Source organism: Pomacea canaliculata, linkage group LG5 (assembly GCF_003073045.1).
Source record: "Pomacea canaliculata isolate SZHN2017 linkage group LG5, ASM307304v1, whole genome shotgun sequence".
Classification (NCBI taxonomy): domain Eukaryota; kingdom Metazoa; phylum Mollusca; class Gastropoda; order Architaenioglossa; family Ampullariidae; genus Pomacea; species Pomacea canaliculata.
This window is the reverse complement of record NC_037594.1, coordinates 12766799-12792474: the sequence shown is the minus strand read 5'-3', so window position 1 is coordinate 12792474 and position 25676 is coordinate 12766799. Positions and strand designations below refer to the sequence as shown.

Sequence of the window (25676 nt, the reverse complement as noted above, 5' to 3'; positions counted from 1 at the left end):
CAATTTAAAACAACCTGCTTACATTTCGATAATGAACTGTTCTTCATGTTTTAGTCCGGTCATGTCGATCAAAGTTAAGAGCACAACCATATTTTCGTAAAGTAGCATTTTCTGCTACATACTGCTTGACAATACCCCGAGATGTGCTGATAAACTACATTGTAACACCTGTGTTGCTGTGTCTGCATGCTGAACTTTAGCACCGAGGCATTCCATTTCCATCTGCAAATCTGTCACTAGACCTGCTGTTCCTTGGTCGGTCTCTGAGGTGTTGAAAGGCTTCTACATTCACCTTTTTGCCCTTGACATGATCTCATTTGATATTCATTGAATCCAGTCAGTATTTTTAATTTTGCTGGTTTTCCTGAAAGAGATGAAAACATCACATAAAACATGCAGTTTTACATCACTAAATATTACATTACACACTTATTATAGGCTAACAATTTCGTAAAAGGAAAAAAAAAAATCTTTTCATTGATTTCTAGATTTAAATAGTACAGTGACTGCTACTCACCTGAGAGAAAGTGAATGGAGTAAAACACGATACCGTGGGTTTGCAGTGTTTACATCAGCGGTTCTCAACCTTTTACTTGTGGCTCTTCCCTGATGAACAAAGGTGCGTCCGTGCCCCCCTTAGCCAGCAATGTAAGCTAATTTCACTAATACCGGTATAAGAAACTTAAAAAAAAGGACCACCTTCGCGCCCCCCTTGTAAGCACGTCGCGCCAACCCCCCACCAGGGGGGCGCGCCCCACAGGTTGAGAACCACTGGTTTAAACTGATCTCCTTCCTGTCAATCGGACTCGCCCATTCTCTTCACTGATTTGAGATCAGCGCTAAATTTTGTGGGTACAACTGCGATGATCACAGCCGAATTCACCATTTCTGCAGGTTTGAAACTAAACGTGCGGACCCCGATTTAAAAGGAAAAACAAACCAACGGTTGATTAGTACAAAGGATGGCTATACATGTATAGCTCTGTCTGCCGCACACAGCTCGGTGACATCACGCACCGAAGCCCGATGTACCGTCTTCTAGCAACCTCCCTGTATACAACATCATTTAGTCCAATAAACACGCGAAAGAGAAGAAGATCGAAGAAAAAATACTTGCATTTCTAAAAATGCTAAAATTCACTGCAAGTTGTGCGAAATCAACAACATATGACAAACACCTTACACTTAAGCAGATATAATTGCAACAAGGAATTCGAAAGGTGTCCTTGCCGATGAACTGACCACACCTTTTCCAGTAAAAATAAAAAGCACCCCTCCAGCCTCTACAAAACGCTTCCCCCCTACAGGAAATACCAGACCTTATTTGTGAAGCTTTATCTTACGGAAACTGGTCTGGAGAGCCAAGTGCAGCTTGGCAGCGTCCCGAGAGGAGTATATACACTCTAAGCCAGGTGTGGCACTTGACACCACCTCGATAGCCTGTTAGTCAGACAGTTCGGCGTTAGGCCACCTTCTTTATACGAGGCACCTGCTGGTCTGGTCACGTGAGCACCCAGGTAGTGATACGTATGGTTGGTGTGACCCGGGGCTGGGTGTTTAGTGCACACCCACTGTGTGTCATTGCCGTATTTCTTCGTAGGGACCGCGATCAACAAAAGATAAACAACATTTTTATGTGCCATTGTTCACAACCAGAACAGCAGCAAACTGAACGGATGCTGACTGATCCTATATAAGGACATAGTATTAAAATAAGTCTGCATAATGCCTGTCTGCGTGTAGACACTAGGTTGTGGTAGCTGAGTGGTGTAGCTAACTTGCGGCAAGAAAAAGGGGGCTGGTTGCGACACACAGTCTTACACACACGCACGCACGCATGCAGACAAGACAATAAAATACACTCTTTGTTACATGAAACCCATGAATTCTTTCTTATATGAATTTTTCCCTCCGAAGGTGATTACACCAGATCATTTGTAAATTTTTAAATTATATATAGGTGGCATTTATTTTGCGTGGTTAGTGAAGGAATTTCTATAAACGCGTGTGACAAGCACGTGCGATTCAACACTCCCCTGGGAGACTGTTTGCGCACTTTACCACCTTTCTGTCATTCTCGATGATATCTTGCCCCTGGCCTGACAGAGGTCAAAGTCTCATTCTCCCCACCAACCCCAGTTAACGTGTAATCCGTGTACTCGACGAGAGGATCTGGATCTGTTGCCCACCTGACCGGCCCTGATCAACCCTGAAGGCTTCCGAATTAAAGGTATGTTGTTGCCTTCTTACTCTTGACATCGAGGCCAACACACAGCCTAGCAAACCTGAAAGGTAAGACATATACTAACGATCTTTTTCCGCAGCTCTCGCGTGTCAGCTGTGACCTTTATTTCGTTGATTCTTGTGTTATACTTACTGTCCTGCACTCGTGATACAAAAGGTAGGTTGGCCCTCTTGACATACACACCACTGACTGACGTGTGTGTAGTGCACTGGGTTAGAGCTGCACTTTGACGACAGACTGAAGTTAGCACGAGAAGGACACGCACACACATTCATATTTGTATGTAACACAGGGTCGATATAGCCATCTGTGCTACATTCTTCGAGTGTTTGCAGTGAATCACACAGTCACGCAGATGTGTTGTTCTTGTCACGTGAGTGTTAACCAAACAAATGGTCAGCAGTTAATCGGGTCGTTCTGCATCCGGCTGCTTTAGCAAATAGCATCCCCCCCAAAAAAAACAAAACAACAACAAACAAAACAAAACTAAAACACACTCAAACAAACAACAAAAAAACAAACAAACCAATTCAAAAAAAAAACAAAAAAACAAAAAGAAATGTCAGCTCACTCAGACTATGACTGGTTTAACTGGAGAACATGGTCGGCTCGCTTCTTCCACGTTCGACAAATGAGGTCGGTACGGAGGGATTGTCTAGAATCCTTTGCTGTTCAGAGTAGGCTGCGTCTACATTTCGCTAGTTGCAGGTTCCGCTGCAGACGGGTTGCTGGCTGAGTCCCCTCCTTACCTGTGCACCTCTTAGTAGTTACTAAGGTCAACGACGACCTTACAAGGCCTTTGACATTGCTTGTCGTGTATTTTTTATTTTTTTACCTTGACTACCATTTCCAAGTAGTTGCATCAAAATCAGCTGAGATGTCCTCAACCATCTAGCTTCAGAAGCGTTACTCAGCATATGGACATTAATATGTGAATGCCACCCTAAATCTTAATTCTAATAGGTAAATAACCCAAAATCTTAATATTAATATGTGAATACAAAAGAATCCATCTTAATATTAATACTTGAATACCAAAACAATATAATGAATAGTTGCTATATTATCCTCATAAGAAATATAGTGTTACAAATTCTGCGTTAACATGAAATCATGTTTATTAAACATGGGTTAAGTCATATTTTGTTATTTTTATTTTATAATCAAGTCTTTTTTTTCACATTATACACCAAATAAGATAAAAAGTTTACAACAAAGTTCAAGATACAGGGATTAGAGGGAGGAAAGACTTAAGCGGAAAGTAGCTATTTTTCTAATCTCTATTTGGACTCTGGTTGATAGGCGACCAAACAATTTGTGGAAAAACATTTAACTATTAAAATAAAGTGAAGTGGCAAATAAAAATTTAAAAGCATAAATTTCCCTCATCCCACTGAAGCTAACAGGATTCTGTGATGCTTGCATCTTTCTAGTAAGTGGGTTCCAAACAAACTAACCGGAAGTTGCATGTCATGAGCTCAACCTTTTGAACCACAGACGTGCTTCCTACCGACACTGCATCCCTACTGCGCGGAGAGCAGTTGGTCGACCTGGTTGGAGGTTTGAGGCATGTCACATCCTGCGCACTCGGCACAAAGCCCTGTAGATGCTACGGACTTCCGGTGTAGGCAAAAAGCGCTGTTTTATAAACACTGGGGTCACGGTCTAATTTTCGGCAATCCTACATGCCTAATAGTCTCAAATCAACTTTTTAAAGTAGTCAGTTGATTTGTATGTATACATACATTCTGCTTGGAACGTGAAGATGGTCATAATCGTGTTTGTGAACTTGCCTAGTATAGGTTTTGAATGTAGCTAGGTTGGGATATAAAGCTCATGCATTTAGCATATACAAAGAGACTAGATGCAATCACAACACACACACACACACGAAAGGACACAGCAAGCAAAGTTTAAAATGTGAAATGTGAAGATTTATTGAGTAAGTTTTAAAACAGTGTCATATCTGTCTTCATTATGGAAGCTATAATTCTAAGCTCATCATACTAATTTGAGTAATAAATAATATGATCCCAATGTGTATATACAAAATTGGCAATTGAATTTTACATTTTCAATGCAGTATATTTATCACTAACATACTTATACATACATATTATATACACAACTTTCACATGTACTGTAATCATAAAATCCATAACAATGTTTTTTTAGCTGTCAGCTACAGATTAAACAGGAAACCATATGTATTTATTAATTAATTGTTTAACATCAATGAAAAAGTAATTATAAAACCGAACACTTTATTAGCTCAAGGCTTTTATATCATTGTACTAATAATGGAATTTTATTCTTTTTTTTAAAGCTGCTACAAATAAAGTGATGAAAGTATGTATAATCCCAACTATGCCCCACCAAGCTTCAAAACAACTACAGCTCCATCAATGTTCATAAAAATGCATGATATGATTAAACTATCAATGCTTTTGACTGTAAACAATGTTGAAACAACTTTACATAATCATAAAGCTTTTTATTGTATTGTAAGAATTACTGAAAATGACCTTGCATAGATTTTATCAAGAGGGTTTAGGCATTGTGAAAATGACAATAGGCATTATACTGTTTACATAGCATCGTATGTACTGAACAATAAAACTTTTACCGAATGCAAAATGTAAACATTCTAAGGAAAGGCAAGCAAATGTTTTATAATGCTCTTAAAACTTATTGACTAAAAATTATTGACATACTATTCCCCAAGAATAAATAACTCCCTTAATGTTGTTTAAATAATAGAATCTAGTATGAATGAAATTTGAGTTTGGGAGACAAATCCCTTGTGGGAATATGAGGCAGCATTGTGGCCACCACAAATTTCTCCCATTGACCAGACTGCACTTTTGTAATGCTCACAGTTATCCTCAAAACTATTCTACAATATCTTACAATTTTAAGAACACCTACTATAATTCTATAATTCAACAATGATGGTACAGCTAGACCCCATAGATTTTTTCCCTTTAAAAGAGAAGATGCACTCAGAAGAAGGTATGTCTGCAAAATATGTTGGCATAATAAGTATTGTAAAAAAAAGTGCTAGCATTTCAGTACTTGCTTTCTTTTTACAAGCCCACATACCTGTCTCACATAGTTTTAAACTTCAAGTTTGAAATTATTTGAACAAATTACTTTGCGTTTTGATGGTACCCAAGATTGACTTCCAGGACCAATCCTTTTCACACCTCATAGCCACAAAACCCTCCCTAATGGATCTGATAATAGCCTGAAAAGGTCAACACACATTGGCATGTGAAGAAAAACGTTGTTTAAATATATGTTTTTAGTAGGTTATATTCTTAAAAACTACCATTTACCATTAATTTAGAGTATATTAACTCATTTAGCTGCTGCCATGTAAATCTTTCAATGCTTTATAGTGTTGTCAAGTTTAGAGTTATCAGAAATGTCTTCATCACACTTTAACATTATATTTAATCTTAATATCAACACTGCATCAAATGTAAATTTTTGTTTAAAGATTTAAAAAGTACATTTAAATGTAACATGCATGTGTGGTAAAGTGTTTCACACATATCGATGGAAAACAAATACGTTCCAAGAAGTGTTTCCAATTTCTCCTATAAAGTATACATATAACCTCAAAACTCATGTCAGTAGCGCGTGCTCACAGGTGAAAAGATTTGTTAGAATCTTTCGTCCGTCGACTGGTGCAACCGATTGCATAGCATGAGCTCACCATTTCTACAAATGATAAAAAATGTTGGGTACAACGTCAGTGAACCACGATGTCAGCCACCACCCCACCTCAACCCTACCCCTCCTTGCTACCAAAACAACAACGGGCCTGTGTTTGAAAGATAGGTGATCCTCTGAGCTCGCATTTTAAAACGTGTCGCATTTTCCGGTTGCTATCAGTGAAGTCCGGGGATTGAAGTTCAGGAATTAAAAATAAGTCTTCTGCAATGCAAGTCTTGGTCTCGGCGCTCAGAACCTTATTAGTCTGTCAATCATCTGTGAACGCGCTGTGTACTGCCGTTGAATGAGTATGATAAGAGAGAGAGAGAAAATTCATTTTAGGCAGTTCCAATGTCTTGCACGGTTTTACAGCAGAACGAGATTTCTATCTTTATGCACTGTTACAAATTAAAGTTTGCTCAGATGCGAACTATCATTTCGGAACATATGCCTGATGCTACAATCTGCATCTTCTCAGCTACTTTTCTTTCCAAGCTTGGCAAAGATGTTGGAGCTTACACTTTGAACTGTTGGTTTGCTTATCGCAATGAGACATGGTTTTCCACTTTCGTACCCACCTTGTAATTTTGGGACCTGGTTGATTGAATCGGGTCATTTATCTGAAATCCTGATACAAAATGTTGACCACGTACTACTAACTTTGCTGTCAGCACGAACTTCTTTCTTTGTGTCGTTTTCAACCATAATTTAACATCAGGGAAACAGATCAGATTAACTTTTCTCTTGCATTTTTAAAGAAATTTATCGTTGTGGCAGTTTATAACACAACAGTGATCTTTTCCAATCACCTCTTTCTGCTCGTGTGTCCCGGTAAAGTGGCCAACACACTGACCACCACTTGTGTGGATGGGATTACCTTGCGTCCACAGCAGGACCCAGACACATTGCCCCCGAAGAGATGAGTCAGTCTTCACTCATAACTCTCATCCGGTACGCTTCCTCTTCAATTATTTACGAACATGTTTTTAAAGGCCCATACAAAGAGGATGCCCATTTACGGTATTAAGGTATAGAGGACAAAGAAGAGACCGTATCACAGGGCTGGTTGCTATAATTAAACTCCAGATTATACAGTCATCAAGGGAGTTATTTTTTTAAAATGAAGATACCCGCAGCCAGGAAAGTGTATTGAAAAAACCCAGGGCTGAAACTGCTGTCGGTCTGATAGCCTCTGTACACTATACAGGCTGGTCACAGTGTTAGTCTCTGTCCTACATACCGCAAGGCATGGCCGCCGCAGGCACCAGACCTCGAGGGTCCACACGATATGTTGTGGTGAGTATAGAGGACAGGAATGTGAGCGGATACAGGATCAACATGAATTTCAGCCCGGTAGTTACGTGGAAGACTGTTATAGGACCTGAAGTTAATCGCACACACGACTCTGTGTGTATTATTTTAACTGTTATATATTTGTCTAAATTTAAGCTTTCTGATTCGCGTTTCGGTGTGTGGACCAGCTTGGGTTACTGATGTACAGCAAAAGGTACCGACATTTCCAAATGTCTTCATGCAAATGAATGCAGAGTAGGATAAAATCTCACACAGTGAATGTTAGATGACATGAAATGCCATGAATAAGTATGAATAATGTGGTTATCGCCAATGTTACAATTGAAGCAGTGAAGCAGAGCCGAATGATTTCAGTCGGCATGTACTTGAAACCAAAACTATGAGGCGGGCCGAACTCAAAATGATTTAGTGTACATGTTCTTGAAATATGGGGTGGGTCTTCCTAGAATGATATCAGACAGTGGCCGACTCCTGCGTTTGTTACCGACGCAGGATGTTTGTCCCACTGTTGAAAGAGATAAGTGACCCTAGGCCGACCTTCGCCTTCTCCTAACCCTGAGCTCTTTATCTCCAGGTAAGATAAAGAAAATCTTTTGAAGTTTTCGAAAAGTGGCAGACAGATTCAAACGTTTCACATACAGCATCTCATCATGGTATGTTTTTATAGCGACGAATTTACATTTGATATACTGATAAATATTGCGAGATAAAATTGCTTCATTTGTTAAAATACACTTGTTAATTTTAGGATTTAGTATGCTGTATATTTTGGACCTTTTTGTCTGAAGTTTTTACTAATGAAAGTATTTTTTAAATAAATTGTCTTTTACGTTTTTAATTATGTCTCGTTTTAACATTTTGATCCGTTTAAGAAGCTTAGATATTTTTTTTTTTGTCTCATTGGCTTTTCCTATAAGTCCGGAAAAAAGCGTTTACTTCAACCAACCATTCACGGATTGTTAGCATATAAAGATGGCCAAGTCTCCAGTCACGGACCACTGGTGCAAGGGAGAAGCCGATAATAGAACACAGAACAGTGACAGTCCCGTTGTTCTGAAAGACTACTTGGGGCTGAGAGAGGCTCAGCTAGGGACTGGCTCAGCTTTGAAGGCTGAGCGCAGATTTTTAATGCATGCAAGAGTGCACAGACGTGATACTTGAGGGACACGCCGCCTGCGGAAAGAAAGTACATGCGTGACGTCACAGGGACCGAGTCGTGCTCCCCAATGAGGCGTGTTGGGGCCTGCCCTTGTAGCAGCATGCGCAGAGCAAATATTGTTAAGTGGCGAAAACGCATTATCGACTTTCTCGTTCTTCCTTCAGACTTTAGCATAACATAGCATCTAGAGGATGCCTCCCATCTCTCCCCACACAAAAAAAAAAACAAAAACAAAAACAAAAACAAAAAAACAAAAAACAAAAACAAACAAACAAACTTACGAGGTTCACTGTATTTTGTGTGTATATTTTATTTATATCACAACTGATGCTCAGCTATAGTTGGATGTTTTGTTTGTTAGCTGTAATCACAAAAGATACTTTGAAATACATATTTCTATTTATAATTGTCATTAAGAGAATTGCTTCATTTATCGCGATCAGTTTAGTTCGAAAAGATGTCTACCCAATTACAGTGACAGTTTCCGAATCATTTGCAACGTGTACTATAAAAGTGCCACTTGAGCCTCATAATATCTCTCGATTAACTTATTTTATTTACTGTTAATTTTGAGAGATCTCGAAAAAAAACATGCATTTTGTCTTGTCGTGAAAATACTCTTCATTAAAACAATTAGGCCTAAGTTTAGTTTGGTCTCTTTACTTAATAAAAAACTATTTTATCGGGTGGCTTGCGCTTTAGGGTGAATTGTTCCAGCAACTGCTTCAAAACACTTATGATTGAGGATGCGAACTGAGCAACAAGGGAGGAAGGCAACCACTTGCGTAAATGTCAAGTAGTCACAGCAACGGCAAGAAATCTCTTCCTTTGATCCTCCCTTGCAGGCTGCCTGAGGGTGTAAAGGTTACATGTTTGCTGCATGGAGACACTATAGTCACCATCCTGAAGCTCGACAGCCTCAGCGTGCTCACTTAGAATCGATTCATTTCCTCCAGGGATTCAGCTTTTTCTTCTTCTTTCGAAGTGAAGGTCACTATTTGAAATGTTCGCCGTGAGCTCCAGACGTCCATGTCCGCTTGTTCACGCATCATGAAGTCCTTGACGTCACCAACGTCCTTTTGTAAGTCGACGACTTCTACTGTAGTTGTGAACGTTGTGATCTCTCTTGTTATCTTGTTGTCTAGGTTTAGTTACAGAAGCACGGTGAGACTTAGAGGAGATTGATGACTTAAGAAGCACATCTCATGCAGAGAGCGAGTAACCTATATTGGGGTATTGCTGGCTTTTTCTTAAAAAAAAAGTCTTTGGCCAGATGTTAGAGAGTATGGAAACAGAATAATGATTAGATTAGCAAACAAACAAACAAACAAACAAACAAACAAACAAACAAACAAACAAACAAACAAAAGAAACGTTGAATCAATATGAACGTTCATGTTCTGATCAGCAAGAAAGGTGGACGGTAGGCTACAGACGTAGGCAATAGATGGATTTTATGAAGACACTAGTGTACCTGGGATCAGGAATTTTGCCCTGTTCTACTTTTCGCTGACCTACTTGAGAGTTCATGTTTCCAGGTAACTTCTTGTCTTCCAGGTAACTTCTTGTACCCTACGTCTTTCCAAGAAATGTACCTTTTGTTCTGGAGCACTCAACCGTACAGAACATTCTCGTCGGCGTGGGTGTGCGTGCCTAGGAGTGCTCTGTGCCGGCGTGTACTGCTTCTGAATGAGAACAATGAGATTGAAACGTGAGAGACTGAGAATGAGAATAATGAGAGGTAATGAGACTGGCTTTTTACTCTTGAACCTCGGAGGTAATGAAGCTGGCTTTTCACTCTTGAACACGTTTGTGTGAACTGCATTAACTAATGATACGAAAAACAGTTCAATGTGACGTGATGAGGCACTTTTGAAGAAATTACTGGGGAAAATACAGAGGATATGAAGAGAAGATCGATGTGGACATGGTGCTAAATTGTAAAACCGATAATTTTGTTTTGTCTCTTGTGAGGTCAGCAGAATCAAAAGGTGGACGTAGTAATAGCGACATGACAAACACTCGAGTCAAAACTACCTGAAGCAACATGGCAAGCTGTTGGTTTTTTTTTTTCACATTTGAGCAACAATAAAAAATGCCAACAGTCTAGCGAGAATCTGTGAGGAGGAAAGCTTCGCATCATGATGGGAATCGGGGAGTCCCTGAAGCACTTGCTAACACACAATCTTGGCGGGGACAAGGAGGAGTCACCTCCAGCAAATTGCGTCGGAAGGTGAAGATTTCCTCCCTGTGGATTCATTACGTTCAAGATGCCGACAGTGAAATATTAGAGACCACGGTCATCAGATGCTCGAAAAATGTGAGTGGGTGGGTATTGGTGTTTTACCTCAAGACAAACGAAGGCTTATCACAAGAAAGCAGCTAGTCATCTCAGGTGACAGGCAGAGTGAAGAGGGGGTGGGAAAACAAAAAGAGAAGAAAAGATACGTGCTTGTGTGTGTGTGTGTGAGAGAGAGAGAGACAGACACACACCGGAAGCCTTGATTCTATTCATATTAAATACAAGAAAAGATGTGATTAGTTGATTTAATCAAGCTTAATTTCTAGAAGCGGTCTCAAGTGTCTGAAATATTCGTTTTTAAAGAAGAATTTATGATCACTCTTTAATTCTACGTATCTATAAATCACTCCTATTTATCAATATTTATCTAATTAATTTTCACTCGTTAATTGTGTGTGTGTGTGTGAGATTGTTGAGTTTCCTCATTTGACCTTTGACCGCGTTTATTCTTTTAAATAACAAAAGACAAAATGCATGCAGGACACGTGGTAAGCATCCTGAGCTTTGAGGCACGCGCTGCCCTCCGCTCTGTCGATGTGCATTGATCGGGAAAGACTGTCAAACTAGCAGACAGGTTAATGTTTAAAACCGAGGATTTAACACTCATCACCACCGCCACTGCTGCCATCACAACTACCAACCCCGCACCACCGACATCGACACCATCATTGCCACCGCCAACATTAATACCGCCACAGCTGCCTCTTCCACTCTCAATTCCATTTCACTTCATTAAGTCTCTCACTGTGTGGCTGCGAAAAAAAAGCACATGAGCTATGCGATCGTAAACTATTGTATTCCATGTTTTATTTGTCTGTTTTTCTATTGCATCTCTCATCCTCTGACCTAGTCGGTCAGTTTGTCAATCTAATCGTTTGTTTTTTTCTTCCTTCCATCCTTACCATCTGTCTGCCTCTCTGTTTTTTCCTCTTTTTTGTTCTGCTCTCTACTTCCTTCTACTCTTTTTCTTGGTAAGGCACTCCCTGCAGCGCCATTAACACGCAAAATCTACATTTACCCACACTACAGCCTTTCACAGCTTCACCTTGTTCACTTGATCACTGTTGCAGGATGCGAGCCAGCAACACTAGTAAGCTGAGCTAGTCACGACAGTGCCATCCTCCATTCCTGTCTGCCCCTCCCTCCACGTGCGGAGCCTGTCATCTGTCCCTGACGTCACGCGGGGGAGGTGTGGGGGCAGTGCCATCTTTCCTGCCTGCACCACCAGTAGGCATGCGCGATCCGACCTGCGCTGGTCACATGTAGTCAGTATTCATACGCCTAAATCACGCCTCCGGTATACCTACATCCCTACTTGACGGTGATTTGCCCACGCTCGGCGTCCTCGTCGATAAATTCTCCTACGAAGCGGAACTGCGGAGCCAATTGAGACTAACGAGGGTGTAGCCAGCGTGCAGAGTGTCGAGGCGAGTACGAGTGCAGAGAAACCAATGACACAGTTCTGGGGTACAATAGCTTCAACGTGAGGTTTAACTTCCCAGTCAGTGTCATTGTAATTCAATCGGCCAGTCTGCAGTGACAGAGTAATCTCGCTGAAGCCAGCTGCCTTGACGCCCAAGACGTTCCTGTTGTCATGGGAAACTGCAGTTCGAAAACTGTCCAACTGGAGCTGGACTCAGATCGGTCCTATGATCTGATCAGAGCAGCGCGGCAGAAGTATTTAGAGGACAGTGAAATAGATTCTGACGAACATATCGAACCCGACACACCTGTGAAGCCGAAGCAGCAATTCGAGCAGGCCAGCATCACCAAGAAAGCCACCACCCTGGACCCCAGGGATTACGACTACCCCTTCGAGAACCTCGTGTTGGAGGGGGGAGGAAACAAAGGCATTGCATATTGCGGGGCAATCAAGGTGAGTGCCGCTTTGCTGTTTTACAGGCCATGCTCTGGACAGGGTGAACCACTTACACTTCATCATCTCTCATGGCACCTTGTTCCTTTTTTTGAAATTCGTGTGTATTTAGATATTTTAACTCTTATGTACCTGGCTAACAGGAAAGGCATCTCGCAGTTAATTCCTCGGATAGACAGACATGTGTTTCTATTAAATATGTTTTTGCTCCCACGTACGTAACACATTTGGGAGAATTTCATACGATCTGAAACATCTCGAAGAATGATTTGTGATATCTAAAGTATCTGGGAGAATAGTTAGTAAATTTAAAAAAAAAACACTTTCATGCCCCCTTCATAGCTTTTAATTGTTTTGCAGTCTGTAATGAAAGCTTAATGTGCAGAGTTTTGTGTAAGAAGATAGGAAGGTTTACTTACGAATGACCCCTGTTATAACCACGCTGTCTTTTCTGCTGAGGGCAATGTTGAGAACTGAAAGGTGAAAAGCAATCCTTCCTTCTAATTTCTAAAACGTATTTTTGCGTGTATGCACAGGAAGAAGGGGAAAGAGAAAAAAAATTTACAACAAAATAGCTAAAGTCATCTTCTCACTAACAGCTCTTACCAAAAACACTGCAGAGAATTAGATTAGTGCATAAATTGAGGTTTCTATAGCAATATACACAGCCCGTTATAAACACCAAATACAGGAGGAGTTACCACAAGGGGAGAATTCCATGGACTAATTTACAAATGCATACCTACTCAGTTTGTTACTGGCGTGGAGCCATGTTGTTTTCAAGCACATACACGCGCAAACCCGCGCACGTGCTAGCTGAAGATGTAGAGACCTCACCATGGCAATACAGGATGAACCTATTAGTAAACAATAATCAACCCCTGATGACTGGTGACGATCGATGAGCCTATCTACTCACGTGTCATAGAACTCTTTGGGACGCCAACATTGGTGTTTTTTTATTATTATTTCCCGCAATAGTAGAAACAGACTGCCTCCGGCAGCAAAGGCCTTCAAACGTGCGCTCTCTTTGTTTCATTTTTTTATCGTTAGTTTGAAATGCAACCATGTCATTTGAGTTCACGCTAATTGTTCTACATGTAAATTGTCGAAAGTGCGTTTTCTTTTTTTTATAGGAACAGCATGACATCGAAAAAACTGTTCACCACGGTCGTACATATATAGTTTTTCAACAACAAAATGCCAAAAAAAAAAAAAAGCCAAACAGTGGTCATAAATGTTGATTTACGCGAAAGATTAAACCACACACACACACATGCGCGCGAGCGGAAGAATAACAGTGACTTCGTTAGCACGTGAAACGTAAATCGAGAGCCTTTGCCTTCCGTCATAAACACTGCCCAGTGTCATCTGCTTCATGAATATAATCTCCGCGAAAGGACAGAGATGCCACCGTGTGCACACAGTCAACAAGAGACGAGAGATCCCGGTGATTATAGGCTGCGGGTGGTGCTTGCGAGAGTAGGAGACGGGATGTGTTCCACGTAAAGATGCCGTATCAGCTGTTGGCGAATGTTCCACGATATGTTGTCCTTCTGCTGTGTTTCCGCCACGATTTGCAGGTGCACAACATCAGGAATGTGTTATCAGGCTTGCACTGTCACGTGCGTCTATAAGATGGTCACTCCATGCACCCCTGAATGTTTTTAGACACATTATTTGGAGGCCATAGATTCGAAGCACATGTTCTTCAAGTCCTAATGGGGTGCCATTTTTTCTAGGTTCTCACACAGCTTGACGTGTTGTTTGGCGGCAGGTTCTCGAAGAGCTCGACCTGTGGAAAAACATCAGACGGTTGGCCGGAGCCAGTGCCGGTGCGATGACGGCAGCGCTGCTTGCCGTTGGCTACAACTCCGACCAGCTCGAGAAGTTTCTCAGCCAAGGCCTCGCCGGAATATTTCTAGGTAAGACCACAGCATCCATGGGTCGATCTTTGAATTTGACACGTTAACACCTACAACCACATTGTCTTTTCGTAACCCTTAAGGTCAAGATGACACCAGTCCCCACGCGCCATCAAACTCTAGCCACAAATGTAAATGTCTTTTTAAGAAACCTAAGCGATCGCTCTACAACCTCGTGTTACACTGACTCTGTCAGTCAGTACCATTTTGTATACTATTTGTCACAGACCACAAATGCGGATACTGCAGTTTGTTGCCCAATCTGCTCACGGGATACGGGTGGAACCCTGGGATGAAGATCTACGACTGGTTTGGCCAGAAACTTGCAGAGCAGGATACTAAAAACCACAACCCAGACATCACGTTTCTTGACGTATGCAATTTTAATGTGATTTTTTAGGGTATATATATATTTATGTCTCTATTAATATCTCTTTATTGTTATAGAATATTGTTTGTGTGAGCGAGAGAGAAAAAAAAACAAACCATGTGCATTCTTTTAATCATAAGATTTCATTTTGTCAACTAACTTTTAATGAACATGACGTTTTTCCATGTTGCTTCAAATTTTGTTGTGTTAGTAAAACACATTCAGCACCAATGAATTTAATTATCAATATAACTAAGGGAGATTATTAATATAAGCTAAGGGAAACCAATAGGTGTTAACAAAACAGGCAATGCTTAGAAGCTCAGTGTGCATGGAACAACTTTTCGTTGACGACTGTCAGGCCGATGATGTACCGCGTCCTGCTTTACGTGTTCGTACAGGTGTACAAACAGTTTGGCAAGGAGCTGTGTATAGTGGTGACCAACCTGAACCAGATGTCCATAGAGTACTTTCACCCCAAGACCACACCCAACGTACCCGTGCGGCTTGCCGTGCGGATGTCCATGTCAATACCGGGTAGGTGGTCCTGCACTAGGGCGGACAGTCCTACATATCAGGCTAGCGGCTCTCACATCAGACATCGCAGGCCGATCCTTTTACTCGTTACGAGGTCTGTCATATAAACGGCAGACCACCTTAGACCACCTTCCTCGACACAACTCTCCAAACACTGCAACAGCAAGACATCAAAATTACTCATTTAGTGAATGGACCTGGATACATTTATGCTACAATGGCTTCAGCAAATGAAATAGCCGAGACAGTATGTTTATTAGCCATGTCTGTGAACAACCATGACATCACTGTTTTGAGATTATTTTAGGTATGGGGATGTTTGTATAGAATGGAAGCGGATGGGGTGGTTATTCACTCAAATTATTGGAAGGAATAGCTTGCATTGCCCTTCCCTCCAACTCACTCAAGAGAAATACAATTTTGCCCTGTGCTTGATACTTAAATAAAGAGATTTTTCTCTTACAGAAAAGGGAAACAAAAAGAAGTTAGGACAGCATATATAATTGAGATTATATGTAACAGCACTGCGAATGTATCGCAGTCACTTGGAGGTTGCTGCTTTCATGATTTCTTCACTTTTCCTTTTTAACTTTAAATTTATGTTGTTTTATGTTTTTTTGCAAACTGATGCTGCTGTTTGCCAACACTTTACTCTTGTTGTTTGACGACAGGGTTATTCATGGCCCTGAGACACTCTTATCATGGAGAAAAGGATATCTTTGTTGACGGTGGAGTGCTGTGCAACTACCCCATCCATTGTTTTGATGGTAGGTCATAGTATCTGTCCGCTGTTTTGATGATATCTCGGCTGCTTCGACGGTAGGTCACAGCAAGTGTTAACTATTTCGATGGTAGGTGCATACACCTTTAACAGCCGTAACCACTGGTCCTTTGCGGGATTCCACAACTTTCTCAGCCATTGCTAATCGGTATGGTATGGTAGGCTTGAAAATGAGCTGGAAAGATTTGGTGATCTTTTGCAGGAAAACATTAATGAAGTGTTTTTTTGTGAAGACATTGAAGGGGTTTGTAATACAAACCTCGCTGTTTTTGTGCTAATGGCCGTCATGATCCACCGTACTTCCTTAACTGCCACGACCACTGACCTACTCCTGGTACTAACTTTACTGTCACCTTTTCGCTTGGTAGCTAGCTAAACAATGGAAGATAGACCTGAGTACGTCGGCTGGTTGCGTGGGGCTGGGTAGGATGGCTTGGGGACACGCGCGGGACAGGATGCAATGCCACGCATGACTAAGTGCTTTTGACTTACTCGCCCACGGTCCGTACATACGAAACACTGGAAATTCGATAACAGTCTTCTTTCGGCAGTTAGGGAGCGGCAACAACGCCAAACGCTTGGTAAAACCGATGGTAATTACACCTACAAAAATAGGTGAGGTAGAACAAATGCTCATGGCAAAAGAAAGGTGGAATGTTGGCGTATGTGATCTTAATGGAGCCCGTTAAGGTACAAGCGATGGCAATAAATATCATCTTCAATGACTGACATCACAAGGTCAAAGAGTTTAATGGCGATGTGTGTGTCTGTGTGAGATGTGGAAATAACCTTCGCGATCGACGTTCAATTTGGGTTATTGACTTAGCGCTGCCAACAAACCATTTCATGAAGATAAAAGAACATTTACTGAACTCATGTAGCATGAACTACAACGAAAAGGAAAACCCCACAAAAAATAAATAATGCCCCACTGCTTAGTCAAATAACTTCATGATGTTTAATTTTAGGTGTTTGAAACTTTCTGATTTGTCTTTGAGAAATTCGTGCGCACTAATGTGTTCTGATCTGTAAAGTGTAATTGCTGTTTGTTTAGAACCAAAATTGTTTTTAAATATGTGAAGCCAGTTATGTACCTACTCTCTTTGAGGAGGAGATATAGGAGCAAAGCGGCCCCCTTGGTTATTGGGCAGTCAGACCACGTGGCAACTAGCTAGCGTGTGCCCCGCGTTAGTAACCCAGAAGGTAAACCTGCCCCGGAACAATTAACCACCGCTTCATGACTACGATCCCTGGAATATAGGTTTTTATACTTTTAGCTTCTGCTTGTGTGAGAAACGAATGTCAATCTCCTGTGCCAAACAGGCTGGTGGCTGTCGATGGATCCCGCAGATAGTTTTCTGAAACGTCTGCAGCCACTGGACAACATCCATCGGCTTTTGGACAGAACGGAGCGCTTCGGCACCAAAAATGACAGGACCCTTGGCATGTTACTCGTATGTATCTTACTATTTTGGCATGTTACTGGTATCCTTTTTTTCTTTATTAAGCTTGGAATGTCACTGGCATGCAGGTTTTTTGTTTCCTTTTCCTGTTAGTGGCTCAATGCTGGTGTATTTTGGACATGTATATTGCGTATCACTTACTAATATTACTTGCTTGTAATTGTATAACTAACTCAGTCATGTGTATTTTGTATTTATTTTGTATGTTTTACAATTTGGACTCTTATTACCAGGCACTTTTTCTTTTGTTACTGTTGACATCTTTATATTTATCGTTGTCTTCACTTTACTTACACGAACTAATGTACCATTATCTCTTTTTAATGTCGTTTTCTTGGCTTGATTCAAAACTTGTTTTGCTAAAATTAGCATATTACTGGTTTGGGTTCCCCAAGTTGTGTATCAGATACTGCGAGATACGATCAGAGAAATGTGCCTGGGGAATTCTCAGACTGCCTTCTGTCAACTTTAGATGGAGGACATACAGATTAGGGTGCAGTTGTTAAATGAATGGAAAGACAGTAGGAAAGGAGTGAGATGGGTTAAAAGTGGAAACGAACTTATGGCGAGCTAAAGAAATTGCGAGAAACAGAACCCTCTTTCTACTATGGTGGGACCTTAGTGACGGATTCCTTCTGTTGATCTGCATGAATACTAATCTGTTGGTATTGCTACTGTGGGCATTTGACCCGAGTTCAGTGTAGTAGTTAAATTGGTTATTATCTGAAAACTCATTTGGAACCTGCCGGATTAAAAAAGTGAGCCGCAACTCTGACCTGCTGTACAGTACCAGTAATCGGATACCTCAGTTGTCCACACCTTGTCTCTTGTTTATCCTTGTCTGATAATATTATCCAGGAACTGCATGGCTGTCCTGGACTGTCATGATAACATTGATTGCCCTGATATCATGAGTCACTATGAACGTCTGCTTGTTTTTCTGCTCGTCAGTTTGCCGACAACGAGAGAGAGTTGCTACGGTATCACGTGGAAGCTCGACTCGAAACACCTCTCCAGGAATTACCGAACACCAGACTTGCCAGGTCAGGTCAGGTCAAGTTAGTTCAGACCAACAATTTAGCTCGAGTCTGACAATGATGTCTTTAAACTGTCTATTTAGTGTTGTCTAAAGAATGACAAACACACTTTTGCAATATAGAGTTTGTGCCTACTACATGCAAAGTTTGTGTTTAAAACTGTCACCTTTTCTGTGAACGCACATACTTCTAGTTCAAAATGCCATCTCTAACTCCCACTAATGTATTCTCTTATTTTGAGTATGTCTATATTTCACATTTGTTGGTGGGGCTGAGAGGCCGGGTGCACAGGCGCACTAATGGTTGCCGTCAGCTAAAATGTTTATAAAATAGTATTTGACTATTGGTAGCCACTAACAGCCATATGTAAGATATTGCACTCATATCTCGGAGCGCCGAAAAGAAAAAGAATATAAAGCCTTTTATTGCATTTTATCTTAAAATAATTTCAGATTACACGATACTTTTTCCTGAGTTACCTTCAGTTTGGGACACACAAGACTTGTAATGTTGTATTCATAAACAGTTCAAATCCGTCGTATAATTTTAAAGCAAGAGTACGTTTAATTTATGTAAAAAAACGTCCCCACTGGCTGAGCACTGACCTAAAAGTTTCGTGTCCTCACGATGGGGTTGTTGCTGTCACTTTGGTAACTTGCCTTATGAACTAAAGCAGCATATTAAGCAAACATTTATTAGCAGAGGTCTTATTTTCTTGTGATTAATCTTTGTGGGTACATGTGCAAGTTCTCAGTCTGAGAGATTAAGCAACAGTTCTGGATTATTTGTGTTCCAGCGTGAAGAAGAAAAAGAAGGAGGATCTGCAAAACGAAACACGAAAGGAGCACGGACGTCTTGTCAGAGCTGCCAACGCTTTCCTTCGGGTGAGCAATAGGGGTGTAAGACTCGGGTAGTCGACTGTCTCACAGAGAACAACTAACTAGCCAAACAACACTGGATTTAACAACACAGCATTAACAGACAAGAAAGAAAAACACCAACATCACTAAACCACAAAAGTCAAATGTCAGGGTATTATAAGCAACGAGAGTGTAAAATGTATCCCACAACATCGAACACCTCTCGAAACACTCATGTAAAACACATTTGTTTACACACATTTTGTTCTTTCTCGTTAATCTAATCTAAATAAACTTCATGGAACAAACATGGAAGCATGATTACATAAAAATCTGCTGTGGTTTCTGTGTCTACATTGTGTCAGGTATCGTAATATGTTATTTTCTCTTCTCGTTTAGGAGGTCTGATTTAACACAATGGAGTTGTTTCAGGTTCTTGAGAAACACGATATTAACCAGAGCTCTACGATCGACCGATCAGAGCTGTCGGCTGCCCTGGATGATGTGAGAAAATATTTCTTTAAACTCAATCGTGTGTTGACAATATCTGTTCAGGATATGGAGCGAAAAATGTAATAAATAACATAAAAATATAATAATACAAAAATGTACTTTTTAGAAAACCGTCAAATTTTCTCATTCTCCTTCTTATCTTCTTCTTTTTATGATGATTGATGACTGATGACTGATGATTGATGATTGATGATTGATGATGATGATGATGCAGATAAATGACTTCAAACTCAAGTACAGGCGCTATTTGTTCGGTGACTTAGAAGCCGATACCATTCTTCGGTGTCTCGACAAGGATGGAGACGGAGAGGTGAGGTCCTCGCATCCCCTGCCCAAAAGTAGTCTGTTAAAAGAGAGATAACTATTGTTCTGTACCACTTGGCAAGAACCTTTGTGAGTACCACCCCTTTAACAGCTAAACTGAACGAACCATGGCTGACAAAAAAACAAAACACACACAAAATAAATATCACGAATATTTAGCGCTCTTAGAACATCGTTCTGAAAATTCCAGATCACCTACCAAGAACTCGTGCTTTTCTTGGAAGTGACGGGAATAGACATGCAGATGCGTTTCCTTGGATACCAGAGGCAGGAAGTCAACAGCTTTTACACCTTTCTTTGTACCTTAGAGTCTACACTGCTCACCAACATCAAACGAATCCACGTGGAGGTATGTAGCGCCTTCAAATGAAAGTGCTCTTTGTTTTAACAATTGCGAAATGCCCTCTCTTCTAGACAGTTTGCATGTTTGATTATTTTTCAGTGTTACAAACCTCCCACTCCCATTATATTTTGTTGCAACTAATTTGTTACACACCGGAAAATGCTGTCCATTTACTAAGCCATTATTATCTCTGTAATATTTTATTGCTGAACACCTTATAGCTAGCTCTGATAATTTCACAACGACTAAGTTGTTTTAGCACTTTTTTCTTTTGCTCAGGTATGGACTCTAATATTTTTATAATGTTTGTTAAAGGATTGTGACGTACAGCGGACAGTGGGCATCAACACAGGTCACGTGGACACCAACGATTTCGTCCTGGAGGACGAGGACAAACAGTTTCTCTTAGATGTAGGTTCATTCCCTTTACTTAACTCACACATCAGTTCCTAACGATACTGCTGTAATTAAAACCTTTTTAGAATTAACTGTTAAAGTGTTCATAAATATGTAGCCTAGTGAACACACAGTTAAAGTGACTGAACTTCGTCTTTTTTATCTATCACTCCATAAAATAAAAGACTGGAAGATCACAATTCATATTAACTGTCTTTTTTTAGACTGAGATGAAAATATCGTAAATCGAAATTGTTTATCTGTTCAGAGAGGAAGGGCAGCTTGTGAAGCCTTCTTAAAATATTACGCTGAGGCTAAAGATTTGCAAAAGCGGGGATCGGCGAGTGATGAAAGCAGCTCAAAGGAAAACCTTGTCACACCCGAGGTTGTCTCCTCCGCTAAGAACTCTCTGGCAGCGCGAGACCCGGAGAATACCAACACATCATGCCCTCCACTTTCGTCTGCTGTCTTAGAAGGTTCAGATGATAAGATGAATGAGTCCATTGAAACCCAGATCACAGAGGAATGTGTTCCTTGTGAGTATGAGTCTATTGAAATTACTTTCCGTAGCTTCGTACCTCGACCATCATGGAAAGAACCTCAGACACATTGTTTATCAACCACAAGTATTCACTCTGCCTGTCTCATCCTGCATTCTGAAAAAAAATATAGATTTTTAGAGCATTTTTTAAAGTTTGATGGTTATAATTTTCTAAACAAAGATGCTTGTCTAAAGGCTACAGTTCAAAGTTAATTTTATTTTATTTTTTTTGGAGGGGGGGGGGTAATGTGGTAAGGGAATAAGATAATCAGATTGTTGCTACTTTTACAAGAGCTTGCCGAAATTCTTTATCAGACCGTGAAGCTTATTTTAATTGCTAACAAGAGAAAATTATTAATAAATCATGACATGGTCATTTGACAAAAATAAACCTACATTTATTTGTTTTCTCTCGTTTGAGGCTGGCTCTGGAAAAGTATGACAAATGCAATGCGGGGTCTGGACATCGAATTGTAACTGCAAAAAGAAAACGCCTTACCAATTTTGCCCTAAGAAAAATACTTATTCTCGCTTCATTACTATTATCCCTTGACGAATTTTTTCTTAATTAGGTTTCTTTTTTATTTTGTTTCAGTCTTGAGAGACAATAAATCCTGATCCTTGACTTCTTTGGATCATCAGTCACCGACCAAGTCTGCTCGACTGTCAGTCATTATAACCGATTGTGTTCTTCTCACGTTGGTTGTTGGTGTATTCCACACAGATTCAGCAAGTTCTCATCTCCAGCTAGTCCAGCGCTGTTGTTGCTGTGACATGCGAGTTCTTGCCCCCGACACAGGATCCGAGTGAGCTCCCCTCACACCAAGCAAGAGGACACCAGATCTTGTAGCCCCGTGTGTTGTCGCCATAAACAGATATTATTACAGTTTCTTGTTCACCGCCTCATCTCCACAAGATATAATCCCTGATCACCCTTGCTTTCACCTCACCTGCTGTCAGGTGTAAAATGTGAAGTACAGGAACATCATATCTCTATACCAACGGCTCATCCATGACCTTTAAAAAATGACAATGAAAAGTACAAAATCGCCCATTACCGTGTTTATCCCTTTTAAGAATTCCTGTATAGAGTGTTGTTTGACATAATTTTTTTTTTTAATTTATTACTACTCTTGCAGTATTAAAGTTAAATTTTCATTTTGTCTTTTAAATTAAATATTAATTATATATTTTCATTAATTATTGAAATCAATTTTCTTTAATTATATATTTTTTTCTGTTTGAGGTTTTGTGTACCATACTTTTGTCTTTTTCCTTTCTCTGAACATTTTCTTCTTTCTTTCTTTCGCCCTATGTTCACAGATAATTGTGCCTTTCTTTTTTCCCACGCTTTCTTGAATTGTTTTCGTTAATTGCATAAATAATTGTCACCTGTTATCCAACAGTGATAAATACCACCAAGATGGTGTTCTCACTTCCTGCAAGGACACTTGTCAATCACACAATGATATTTGATTGCACAATTTGGATGGTCCTTTGTCCTCACACACACACACACTCTCTTTTGACCCATGTACTGGCCTCTACACCGAACTAAGACTTTTGACAGGCACCAGTGATAAAGAAATATAATTTCCATTTAAAGTTGCTTGTTATGTCACTTCAGTCAACGTACTGTCTGGTGCACTTGTTGAGTTGCTGAAATACAAATTTTATTACATTTGAAACTGTTTTAGAGTAGCTATCATGTTACAGCACAAAGTTCATTGTAATTACAGTATTTGTCATGACACTAGTTAGGTGAAAGCTAAATGCCATGCAGACCTTTCTAGTGAATTTCATTAGTTAATTTATAATAAACAAAGAAAAAAACAGGGCTACATATTTTTCCTTGTTTTTAAGCACTCGGTTAAATCCCTCCCACAAATTCTTATTCTAGCCTTAACATAGCTTTCGTGGCCCCATAATCTTTCAATGAAAACCATTTTTTGAGTGTACTTGCTATATTTTTTCTCTCGTTATTGAGTCAACGGCTTTACGAAATCAGTATATTATACGTTTTTGGGGCTGACCAATAGCTTTTGCACGTGTGCCATTATAGTTCATATGTTATCTACAGGGCTATGTTTTGTTTCTGAAAACAGTTTGTGCTTCACTTACTACTTTGTGTTTCTCAATCCAGTAATTAAAGGAAGAGCGAGAGAGAGAGAGAGAATAAGCGAGGGGTGCGGGTACAGGTAGCAAATGAATTGTGTTGGTGGAGTGGATAGCGAGCAAGACATTGTTATCTTACTAACAAGTGATGTGACCTCACTGACTGTGGTCGTTTCCAGCCATGATACATTCCAATAAAATACCAAAGACATTTGTGTCATGTTGAGGAACATATTGTCCCACGCCAATTTAACATTTACCCTTTACACGTCTGGTTCTGACCTCCCTTGTGCGTTTACCTGAATGGACAGCAGCGGGGCGTCAGCATCCTCCCTCTGTGCACCCTTTGACTGGAGTGTATGCTTCATTCATTTTATTCTTTCTTTCTTGCTCCTTCGACCGATGCTGCTTACATTGACACTTTGTTCGATGGGACTGTCAATAACATATGGACGTTAAAAGATAACAAACGTACAGTAAATAATCTTTAACCTTCTCCGTCCGAGTGGCCTACAGACTCCACGCAAGCAGTTCCGCTGTGAGCAGGCAGTAACATGTTCTAAAAGCATTTTGGAATTCTACACCTGTGTTCTAAACAGTATGACATTTAATCTTGTCGATGTGTGTGTGTGTGTGTGAGTGAGAGAGAGAGAGAGAGAAAGAAAGAGAGGAGAAAGCAATCAAGCAAGAAAGGTGAGCAAGTGAGTAAAAGATTGTTCTAATTATGTCAATTTATTGACATCTAGAAACTGAGTACAATCTAGATAGTCCACTGGTGTAGTTCGTGCACTGAGGTCCCTCAATAGTCTTGCCATGGCTTCACTCCAGCTACAGAATAAACACTAACCAGTGGTAGCCACATTTAATGACTGATACAAAGAGTCTAGCTGCAACTATCCTGGTGTTTGTCAAAACAAGCTAATTTAATTAGCCCGTGTAAACAAGACAGACACGTGCGCTGTTGTCGGACACTAAGAAATCGATATTGTTCTTGGTGCAACACACATGCTGGCGCAAACGAGCCTATCGATGAACCTGCGTGTACACATCATGGCGTCCGATCCGTGTGTACGTCACAAAGAAGCAGTCGCCAGAACGAGTACATTTAAAAGGTCTAGGAGAGGTGTTTTTCTCAGAGCAAGATTCCAGCCTCTGGTGAATGTATCCCTTCCGTTCTCGACATACATGCCCACAAACATCTCCAGTTGAAGAAAGAAGTCAAACTTGTGACGTCACATTTGTACACGGATATACCTAATGGGCATATGTCCAAGGTTCTCCTATTGGCTAAAGCCGTGACAATTTAATGATATGCATGAAGTATTCATTGCACCGGATAGTAACTTCTGTACCCGGTGGTCGAATCGACTGAGGATTGCAGTCGAATCGACTCTGGGTCGTAGATGAATCGGCTTAGGGAATGGTCGAATCAACGGTAGACATGCGAACGTAACGTTTAACCTGTTGCTTAACATTACATGCAACGTTCATTAATTAACATAAGTTCCTAGCGGTCCCACTGGCTGAAGCTTTGACAAAGTAAATGTATCCGCTACAATCCTAACTTCTGAGGTCTTCTGTTTCTAAGTATGGTGATATTTGCAGGTCTGTATCTCAAGAGGAAACAATCTCTTGTATTGAGCTTTATCCAATCATCTCCGAAAGGTGCAGGCGTGCAGACTTTTACGGATTCGAATTCATTATGAAGTATAAAACAATAGTCTTTTTCTGTTTGTGTATTTAAAACTGGCTGCGCCTCATAAAGCTTCAGGCAATTCAAATCAACAGCAGCAACAACAACAACGCTGGAAGAGCTGGAGATGATAACTTGCTGACTGTGCAGAGCACACCAACA

General features: G+C 40.5%; 1 protein-coding gene across 4 annotated transcripts; it reads left to right on the top strand.

The window, feature by feature from the left end:
* Positions 1–1731: 1731 nt before the first annotated feature.
* On the top strand, positions 1732–24034 carry LOC112564673. 4 transcript variants are annotated; one of them, XM_025239651.1, is made up of 15 exons: positions 1732–2230; positions 11811–12616; positions 14394–14541; positions 14769–14914; positions 15313–15448; positions 16120–16215; positions 17553–17683; positions 18644–18735; positions 19526–19613; positions 20022–20093; positions 20317–20412; positions 20617–20775; positions 21085–21180; positions 21434–21701; positions 22302–24034. In XM_025239651.1, exons 2-15 carry the CDS (start codon positions 12335–12337, stop codon positions 22322–22324), a joined length of 1833 nt encoding a protein of 610 aa, XP_025095436.1. In that variant the 5' UTR covers positions 1732–2230; positions 11811–12334; the 3' UTR covers positions 22325–24034. The 4 variants fall into 4 exon arrangements, with proteins under 4 accessions (XP_025095436.1, XP_025095438.1, XP_025095437.1 ...); XM_025239653.1 differs by having other exon boundaries at positions 1732–2292; XM_025239652.1 differs by lacking the exon at positions 1732–2230 and adding an exon at positions 7135–7261.
* The last annotated feature ends 1642 nt before the right edge of the window (positions 24035–25676 follow it).